Below are 10,860 nucleotides of genomic sequence, written 5' to 3' on the forward strand. Positions count from 1 at the left end.
CTGCTCACTACAATTGTACAGAGTGGTTATCTGAGTTACCGTAGCATTTTTGTCAGCTCAAACCAGTTTGGCCATTCTCCGTTGACCTCTCTCATCAACAAGGCATTTCCGTCCACAGAACTGACGCTCTCTGGATGTTTTTTGTGTTGTGTGTGTGTGTGTGTGTGTTGTTTAGTTTTTGGCACCATTCTGAGTAACTCTAGAGACTGTTGTGTGTGAAAATCCCAGGAGATCAGCAGTTTCAGAAATACTCAAACCAGCCCGTCTGGCACCAACAATCATGCCATGGTTGAAATCACTGAGATCACAATTTTTCCCCATTCTGATGGTTGATGTGAACATTAACTGAAGCTCCTGACATGTATATGCATGATTTTATGCATTGCACTGCTGCCACATGATTGGCTGATTAGATATTCTCATGAATATGTAGGTGTACAGGTGTTCCTAATAAAGTGTTTAGTGAGTGTATATCTAATTCACTATGCATTAAGTCTACAATTAAAAACAAACAAACCTGGAATGTTGTTTTGACCCTTGAGGAGTACAGTACGAATTTCTCCTGAGTTTAACTGTTAATAATTGATACAAAAAAATAAAAAAAAATAAAAAGTAACGCAGGAACCGAGGAGCCCCTGTACCCTCCTGTAATATGTTCAATTCATCCTTGCAGGCATTCACAAAAGGGCAAGACATCCGCCTTCATTCCAGACATGGAGCTCAAAGAGGAATGGCAGGACGAGGAATTTCCCAGGTAATCAGCTCTAACAATTACTGTACATCTTGTCTGTGCACTGTTTCACTGTGCTTGAATGGGAATGTATTTTAAACCAAGTGTCATCTGCAAGCAAATGTTTTTGGACCATTTCATTGACCTCACTTTTTTCATAATTTCTGCAGTTACTTTTAACAAGTTCATCACATTACCTATAAACATGTTTCACAAACCAAAAAGTTTCCAAATAATTTTTTTAAATAAATTTCAAACCTCTTTTTATTAGATGTTTTGCTGGAAAGTGTGCTTGTGCTGTCTTTTTTCTTTTTTTAAAAAAAATAAATTACACTTTTTGTGATGTTTTGTTCTAAGGCAAGGGCATTCATACATTTCTAAGTGGCTTAAAGCTGAAGCATGTCATTTCTGCAACAGTAGAGCCAGCGAATGGAATTGCAAAAATTATTTCTTTATCATTTCTATATGCGCTTTTCGTCTGCTGTTGTTCAGACAGTCAGATAGTCCTGCCCCCAACTCACCCCATTGGTTGAGTAACGTTGTTGGGGCAGGTCTAAGCAGGTCTCGCTAAACAAACACAGGTATTTTTATACTGCCACAGAGACAGTGTTTGCAGATTTTGAGAAAGTTTACCTATGAATGCCTTACTTATAGTTGTCTCTGCATATTAAGCAGGGATAGAAGAAAGTAATTTAACACTGAAAAAGTTACATACTTCAGCTTTAAATTTCCAAATACTTTTTGGGGCCACTATAAATGTTCTGTTTTTGTAGGCCCATTCCTGAGGACTCAGAGAATCATGGTGATGAAGAGGAAAGCCCTGGAGCTGAGGGAAACGGGCCTGGTAACCTAATTTCTTCATTTCTATAATCTTAGCTTCATTCTTGCTTATCAAGATAGAGATAACAAAAGAGCCATGACTTGGTTTAAACATATTGTTGTGACATTGATTGACATAAACACCAGCAAGCAGTATTAAATGAATTTATTTGGATGTTTGTTTTTTCTTCACTAGTCCCACCGACCAGCCTGGCTCTGACAGGTGATACTGTTAGGAAGAAGCGACTTGTGGCGCCCACTCTCAGTCTAACTTTGGACAAAACCTCTACTGACCGGAGCATGAAATCAGATGAGTTTGATACCTCTGCCCTTTCACCATCTGTTGAAGATGACCTAGAGATGGACATTAACCTGGAGGCCTTAGAGACGCCCTCAGACAGCGAGTCTTACAACTTTCCAGACAGCATGCATGACTTGGAATGGGAAGGTATTCAAGCACACTAAATAGCGTTGTATTGTTAATTAGGGTTGTTAGTTGGGAAAATTGGTCAGATTGGACAGGGCAATCTTCAGAGAGCTCTTTACCACTAGTGACAGGACTGTGGTCATTGCAGATGATCTTCCCAGAATGGGCAAGGCGGCAATCAGAAAAGCCAGTTTGCTTGAGAATGCAGAGATGGGACACTTGGAATTAGATCAGGTGGATAACCATGGTCGCAGATGGCGACGATTCCATATTGGTGGGCTGGACTACCAAGTCAACATGAGCGTTTTGGAGCCTTACCTCCAAGTTCTCTCCCATGGAGGTGAGGACCTTTTGTGGACGAGCTGTTATGGACATCCTTTACTTTAGAATATAAAAAATTTGAAAAATTAACGAAACCTTCTTTCATAGGGTATTATGAGGATGGATCGACAGCCATCATCATGTTTACCTCCTGCTACCTACCAGAAAATACATCAGAACACTATGAGTATGTGATGGACAATCTTTTCAGGTAAAAGCTGATGATTTGGAATAAACTTCCTAATACTGAGCATGTTTACCTGCACACCAATAAGCTGATAGCTACAAAAAAATGACCTTACCCCGATAAAGGAAAGTCGTTTAAGGCGTTTACTCAATCTTACACATTGTCTGCTTATTAAGCATAATCGGTGTAAGATCGAGCATGTAAACGGGCTCCTGTTTTTGAAGCAGGCAAGAGTTTTAGTAACTATGCAACTGACTCTATGTGTATGAAATGTGTACTCTGATGTCAGAATAATCATGTGATAATTTATATGGATTTAGGTACATCATTGGCACGTTGGACTTGATGGTGTCTGAGAATTACATATTGATCTACCTGTGTGGAATGGCTCCTCGCAATAAGATGCCTGGCATTAAGTGGCTCAGACAGTGTTACATGTCCATTGACAGAAGGTGAGCAGAATACATAATAATAAACAATTTATAGAGCACCTTTCACACAAGATTGTAGCTTAAACATGTTGGGTAATATAATATGAAATAAAATAAAAAAATCTTATTTGAAAGCTAAACTGAAGATTTTTTTAAACAAGACTAGCTCAAAGTACGGTACAAAAAAAAATACATTTGAATCAGCGTTGTAAATGTTATTTTATACATTTATTTAAAGGTAAACTAAAAAATCTACTTTTTTAAAAGCATGAACTGCGCTTAAAGGAATTGTTCACTCAAAAATGAAATTCTCTCATCATTTGCACACCCTCATGTTATCCCAGATGTGTATGACTTTGTTTCATCTGCTGAACAAGTACAAAGATTTTTAGAAAACATCTCAGCTCTGTTGGTCCATTCAATGCAAGTGAATGGTGGTTAGAACTTTAAAGCTCCAAAAAGCACAAAGGCAGCATGAAAGTAACCCATAAGACTCCAGTGGTTAAATCCATGTCTTCAGAAGTGATATGATAGGTTTGGGTGAGAAACAGATCAATATTTAAGTCCTTTTTTACTATAAATTCTCCTCCCTTCCCAGTAGGTGGGGATGTGCACAAAAAATGCAAACTGCCAAAAACAAAAGAAGAAGAATGTGGAGGTAAAAGTGGAGATTTACAGTAAAAAAAAAAATAAAATAAAATAACTTAAATATTGATGTGTTTTTCACCCACATCTATCATATCACTTATGAAGTCATGAAGATTTAACCACTGGAGTCATATGGATTACTTTAAAGCTCCAAAAAGTACATAAAGACAGCATAAAAGTTCTGGCCACCATTCACTTGAATTGAATGGATCAACAGAGCTGAGATATTTTTCTATAAATCTTCATTTGTGTTCAGCAGAGGAAAAAAAGTCATACAAATCTGGTATAACATGAGGGTAAGTAAATGATGAGAGAATTTTCACAATTCCTTTAAAGCCATTGTAACTAAAGTACTTGCATCACTTCCACATACAGTAGATCCACAAAATGTATCAGTTCCAGAAGAGGGCGCCTGTGTCTAAGCTCTGACTGCGGCAGTACTCCTATAGTTTAGTTCCTGTTTAACATGAGAACCTACCTCTCTCTGCTCTCTCTATTTCTTTATGCCCTTCATATGCAGTATGATAGGAATGTTGTACGTCGACAGACGTGTTATCAGAGTTCTGCCAGACATTCCACAGATAACCCTTTTGGCCTTTGCTCAGCTATTATGTTTTTTGGGGATATATTTAGAAATTGTTGGAGAGCATACTTCATTTAGGATTAGTTCTTTAAGGTTCATCACTTTTGTATAGGCTCTATAAGGCCAGTGTGGCTGTTCTCAATGGGAGTCACACAAATTGAAATATATATATATATGTTTTAAACTCATCACAATGTATTTTAAACTTGGTTATGAACTATTGGTAATGAAGAGACAACAGAATGCTACGACAGTGGTCAAATATACAGTTAAGTGCTCAATATATACAAATATTTGACTGCAGAATGCTGCAATTGGCCAATCAGAATTGAGGAAACTTAGAGTCTTTAATAAACTTGGTTATACTAAACTCTGACATGATTTGGCAGCATAACCTTCCTTTTATTGAAGTAAATCCATGTTTTTTTCCATCATATTCTGGCCAAGCTATAGTATCTCAAAGTTGCATTCTTCTATTCACCTAATGTGCCAGAAAATCTAGTGCGCAGCCATCTTGAAAATGTTGTATTTGAACTTCCGGTCTAGCATTTTCTGTAAAGATATCTGTGGTGTTGATGTCAAAGTGTAATAAGCTAGCCAAATGGTTTTACAGGTTATAGAGTTGCCTAAAGTTATCATGAGTATTTAAGTGTTCAGGGGATGTCATAACACATGGAAGCAGAGCGGGGAGATTTTAAACAGTACTTCGTACATAAATACACATCATAACTTCATGCTGTGGATGTACTGATATGCCTCTGATATGAAACTCCAAGAGACAACACAAAGTTTAAAAAAAAAAATATCTCTGTACGACACCTCTGACCATCTTCTCATGTCATTCATCCACCACATTATAGTTAAGGTGAGCAGATTTTTTGAGTGTTAAGCCGGGATGGGGGAAGAGTGCTACTATATTTTTATATGCACACACATACATGTGAAAGTAAACATTTCATTTTATATTCTGTTCACAACAATTTGAATCACATTTAAGCCTTTTAAAAATGTAGGGTGGCAAATGAATTTTAAAAGTACAAATGTCATTTCTTTAAATGAGCTTGCATGTGAAATAATACGAGCTGTCACTGTTTTAAATTTCATGTCAACTACATATTTGAATGCAAATTAAGCTGAAACCTAAAATAAAGCAGAATTCCACATATAACAACTGAATGCAGTGTGTCAAAAGCTGTCTGAATGCGATCGGCCAGATCCAATTTACCTCTCTGGGTCTCGGAAAAACCAACATTTAAAGTGACAGAAAAACACCTCACTAGCATTTCCACGTAGTAAAGGGGTGCTGTAGACTTACACCATCAACTCTTGTTGAAAAATACTTGCTGTGCTCCCACACGTACTGTAATCCAGTTAAGAGACAAAACACGGAAGTGCAGAATGCTGAAAAGAAGCGGGGCTGAATAAGGTGAATAATTTTGCCAGATAAAGGTCAATAATGTAAATAAGGAATTCTGGGATGTTTCTAAGACGTAGCATTTGATGAACTGAAAGTGGGATGCTCTAGATCAGTGTTTCTTAACTGGTGGGTCACAACCCTAAAGTGGGTCGCAGGTCTTTTCGGATAGGGTCACAAACTGCAGGGGAAGCACAGTACCACAGTTCTCCCTTCATTGAATTTTTGTGCGGCCGCCGAGGTAAATTGAATGATAATTTTGCATCCGGGCTTACCTCGATAACGCGGCGCAGACCACAAAACTGATGTGCCAAGTTTAAATTCTAGTTCGAATTTTCTAGTTTAAAGTGCTATGGAGGAAGCCAAACCTCTAAAACAGCTAGAAAGCCCCGACATAGTAAACAGCACTGAGGAGGGAAAAAGCAACAGTGTGTTATGTGCCAAAATAAAGGTTTTTCAAATTACATATCATTACTCTTACTAAAATGTATCATGATTTTACAATAGTAACAGAAACTGATATTTTGACAAAAATGTTAGTTTTTATTAAATTAAAACTTATAAACAAATTATGGACAAGGTTTCCTCCTGTGTAATATATGTTCTGTTTGAATGATGTTAGGAAACAAATGGGATAGTAAATATAATAGACTCATATAAATAAAAAGGCTCATCAACTTTTAAAAGGGGGAGAGAAACAACAACAACAAAAATAATAGCACTTAAAACATGCCCTTATACTTAAACCATTAACAAAACTACGCAGGATAAAAGAAAATGCAACCCAGGCTTCTTTAAATACAGGTTACGTTTTTACTATGTTGGGTCACCACTTGATGTCCGATGTAAAACTGGGTCCCAAAGCGAATCCAGTTGAGAACCACTGCTCTAAATAGCCTGATTTGTCATTCTTGCTTGCTCCGCTGCATCATCGTATGAAGTTTCCCCTTCAAGACCACTCATATGCTGCTGACTGTAATGACAGGGGAATAAATAGCAACAGTGAAACAAACACTGTCGGGCATGACTTCATAAAATCAAACAGGAACTGCCAGAAGGGGGAAAAAAATAACTGCTAGGAATCCATGTGAATTCCGTGTGAACTTAAAGGGAACCCCCTCTGAGATATTTCTGTAATTATAGCTACTCTCTTCACACTTTCAGTTTAAACTCTGACCTTTTCTCAACAACATTGATCCGATGTCTTTTGTTGCATACAGAAGAATGTCTTTTGGCCTTCAAAACTCAAATAAATGTAATGGTTAAATGACTATTCTTGATAAAGCCTTGGGCTATGAAACCACTGGAATAGTGATGTAAACAAACTGACAACTCCAAGTTTCTGTGATTTAACCGCCAAGCCTCTCATCCTTTCTCATGGATCAGGGTGGTGCCAATGCCAGTCAGCAATCTACATCTGCAAAGTTTAGGAAATTTTATAGTGTAGTTTAGGGGGAGAAAAAAGCCTGACAATGGAAACCTAATCGTTTTATGTGCTGAAACAAAGTTTTTTGACTTTTGTGATAGATTAATGTGAATCAAAGTGCTTGAAGTCCTAGTTATCTCTTCTCTGTTCAGGTTAAGGAAAGATCTAAAAGGGCTTTTTGTGGTTCACCCAGCCTGGTACGTGAGAGCTTTAATTACCGTCATCAAACCATTTATCAGGTAAGCAATCTTTAATCTATAAAGTATTTTTAAAAATCATTATACAGTGTGCCCAAATGACTGTAAAGGTCATGTAAAAGTCACCCTGGGTTTAATTCAGGAAACATTGGTCAAAAAGTCTGTTGTATAGATCATATTTGTTTAAGGAATATTCCGGATTCAATACAAGTTAAGCTCAGTCGACAGCATTTGTGGCATAATATTGATTACCACAAAAATTAATTTGGACTTTTCCCTCCTTTAAAAAGAATAAAGAAAGAAGCAAAAATCTGGGTTACAGTGAGACACTTACAATGGCAGTCAATGGGGCCAATCCGTAAATGTTAAAATACTCACTGTTTCAAAAGTATAGCCACAAGACATAAACAATATGTGTGTTAACATGATTTTAGTGTGATAAAATTGCTTACTGTCTGTGAGACGTTATAGCAAATTTTACAATTTTCTTTGCAATGACAATGTAATGTCACAAACCATAAAATGACTAAATGTGATTTAAACAACTGTACAGCTCAAATAATACATGAGTATGTAATTGATTTTATAAAATTATAAGCTTCACATTTCTGTCTTTAAACCCTCCAAAAACTGGCCCCATTCATTTCCATTGTAAGTGCCTCACTGTAACTTCGAATTTTGCTTTCTTTTTAAAGAAAAGGACAGACGAGTCAAAAGAATTTTAAGGACAGATGAGTCAAAATTATTTTTTGCGGCAAATGCTTTTGAGCTTAACTTGTACTGAACCCGTAAAATTCCTTTTAATATTGATGTTCAGAATAGTGGTTGATCAATACTTTTTAATTATTTTTTTTACTTATACATTTGGTCCCACCAATCTTGTATAATTGGTCACATCTTTGAAATTCATTAAGTCTATAGGTATTGTCTGTCTAAACCCCCTCAGCCTGACCCCTTTCCTTTCCACTTACAGTGAGAAATTTAGCAGGAAGATGCGCTTCATTCACAGCTTGCAGGAACTGGCTGAGTTTGTTCCTGTGGACCAGCTGCAAATCCCAGACTGCATCAGAGAGTAAGTGTCCACATCAGGCAACACTGATGTACTGTCCTAATATCATTATATCAATCAGATGAATCTGGATTTTTAAAAATATCCATGATGTCAGAGCTGCAGTCTAGATGTAAAGTGAACCATTATAGTGTATTGCCAATGTTTATTTTGCTCTTTATCGCTTTTCATGGTTTTTGCTATAATATAATGCAGCTAAAAAGCCTATACATATACATCTGCCATGATAACAGAGGTGATGACTTCTTGTTTTCTGCAGGTATGATGAGCGGATGAACAGGTGAAGGTGTCCAATGGAAACGCAGAGGTGTACATACTGTACAGATGTTACATTGGGGTGATGTGGGAAACTGAACTGACTGAGGTTAAAGGTCAAGTGTTAGGACACATGCTCTAATGACAGAAAAACTGCTTCCTACCCGAATTAGGTGAAATACAAAAAGACAGTGGTCCTTTTGAGAGGCCCATCTGTGGGTCACTGAGGTGAGTTAGGAGACCTCTGCAAGCAACATGAAAGACTGTTTTACGTCATTGTATTTAAACTGTTATACAAAAACATGTAATGTTTTCCTGGACTGTTGGATATATGACAAAGCACCCTTCATGTATTTTTGTTTTTTTAAGCAATATTATGGCATGTTACTAAAGTTAAACTTATTGTTACATGCATAACCAGGCCAAATAGGAGAGGTATTTCAAGGCTACTATCAAAATAAACATTTTAATTTTGAACTTGGCCACACCAGACTAGCATACTAAAATGGTATGGGTAAAACCCATATAGGTTTTACTTTGTTGTTTCATGCCCTAAAAGGTTTTATTACAATGTCCCATTGTAAGTGCAGTGCTTTATCTGACACTGAATTCATGTGAACCATGATAATAATAATAAAAAAAAGTAAAGCTTACTTTTCGTGATTCTCACGAAACCTGTCAAGAAATGTACCTGGTCCTATTTTACTCTAAAATCAAAAGAAACAAATAAGAAATTATATTTTGCATATAGAAGTCATTACCCTTACTTAATTGAATTTGAACTTAATTGAACTTAATAGATTTTACAAGCAATTTAATTTCATTCAAATTAAGTCAGTTTCGTTCAGCCAACATAATTTAATTGAATTAGGTCAAATCAACGTACTATAGTAGTTTTAACTTAATGTATTTTATTAATCATTTGTATATGCCACTTAAGCACAAGCAGCAATCTTTACCACAATGGTAACCCCCAAAAAACTACAGCCTAACAGGCACTTTTTTAAAATACCAATATAACAGAACATTAAACGTTAAGAAATCTCTTGCTATACGCATTTTAAAAAAGAACTCTTAATTACAACATTTGTTCACGCCATCCAGTCCCAATGTAAATCCCCTGCCCAGTTTCATTAATGCCACAAAAAATATTCATGTAGTCCAAACTCAAATGGATTAAGTAAACTTCAATTTTACAAATTTAATTGGATAGATTTTAATTAAGATTTTTCACCTTGCGAGATTATTTTCATAAAAGTTAAGCACATTTTACCTCCAATATGATATTGTCATAAATTAAATGAAATGTTTTTTACATTGCTGTAAAGTATATAAACATCATAGTAATACTCTGTAGGTACTGCCTATTATTTTCACTGATTTTAAGTAAAAAAAATAATCATACAAAAGCATCTTTTTTACTGTAATACTGTAAAAAATGACTTATAGTAATGAGAATCTTCATTGAAAATAATGGGGATTAACTTATATTAACATACATGACTTTAATGTTAAAATGTAGAAAAAATACATTAATAAATATAAAAAAAGTGCACTTAGTTTTAATGTGAAAAAACGAAACAAAAAAACAATGGCAATAGTAAAAGTTAAATGTCTTGACGTGTTATTGTAATGAGAATCGGGGTAAAATGTGCTTAAGTGTCCTGAAAATAATTTCAAAAGGCTAAAAATCTAAATGGTACTAAATTAAGGCTTCATTTTCTTTATGCAAAATTGTATTTCTTTCTCTTTCTTTTTCTCTTTTTTTTTTTTTTTTTTTTTTTTTTTTTTTTGTTATTGATTTAGGGTTAAATATGACCAGGACATTTAAGAAGTTCCATGAGAATCCCCCAATTCTTCAAAGTACTATCTGTCTTTTGTCTTTGTCTTTTGTATGTCCCTCTTTGCAACTTCTCTGAAAAGTTTTATTGAATTGTTTTGTATATTGCATAATGCAGATTATATTTCATACCTGAGCATTTAATCATCCATGAATGTAGTTATAACCGGTTACCAGCATTTAAAAATAATGTTTTCACACCGGAACAATTGAAAATCACTTCTTTACGGTTTTCGGTTACGTTCTGCCCAAAGTTTTGTTCATTTTCGGTTTTTTGTTCCTTTAACTGTTTTTAGTCCCTGATATTAACATATGAAATATATAATGGGTCAGGGTTTTCTTAGGGAACTTGGCAGGGAAATGTTTTCTTTTACTCAGCTGCTGCTGCCTTTAAAGTGCATTTAACAGACTCTCCTATGTGCAAATATTTAAACAACCTGAACTTTCAAAACAGACATATACTACAGGGATGTCTTGTCTATGATATTTATGTCAATAAATGGTTATTAAACA

At 35.6% G+C, this 10,860-nt stretch overlaps 1 protein-coding gene across 4 annotated transcripts in view; it reads left to right on the forward strand.

Moving 5' to 3' along the window:
• LOC127454001 (BCL2/adenovirus E1B 19 kDa protein-interacting protein 2-like) overlaps positions 1–10,860 on the forward strand; it is a 28,271-nt gene extending 17,411 nt beyond the window's left edge. For all 4 annotated transcript variants that reach the window (XM_051720897.1, XM_051720896.1, XM_051720895.1 and 1 more), the window contains 9 exons: positions 674–754; positions 1,504–1,574; positions 1,746–1,997; positions 2,125–2,316; positions 2,406–2,508; positions 2,805–2,936; positions 7,139–7,225; positions 8,157–8,255; positions 8,512–10,860. In XM_051720897.1, coding sequence (XP_051576857.1) covers positions 674–754; positions 1,504–1,574; positions 1,746–1,997; positions 2,125–2,316; positions 2,406–2,508; positions 2,805–2,936; positions 7,139–7,225; positions 8,157–8,255; positions 8,512–8,536 — 1,042 coding nt within the window. In that variant the 3' untranslated portion in view covers positions 8,537–10,860. The remainder of the gene's footprint in view (positions 1–673; positions 755–1,503; positions 1,575–1,745; positions 1,998–2,124; positions 2,317–2,405; positions 2,509–2,804; positions 2,937–7,138; positions 7,226–8,156; positions 8,256–8,511) is intronic.

The sequence above is a fragment of the Myxocyprinus asiaticus genome, chromosome 16 (genome assembly GCF_019703515.2).
Source record: "Myxocyprinus asiaticus isolate MX2 ecotype Aquarium Trade chromosome 16, UBuf_Myxa_2, whole genome shotgun sequence".
NCBI classification, from domain to species: domain Eukaryota; kingdom Metazoa; phylum Chordata; class Actinopteri; order Cypriniformes; family Catostomidae; genus Myxocyprinus; species Myxocyprinus asiaticus.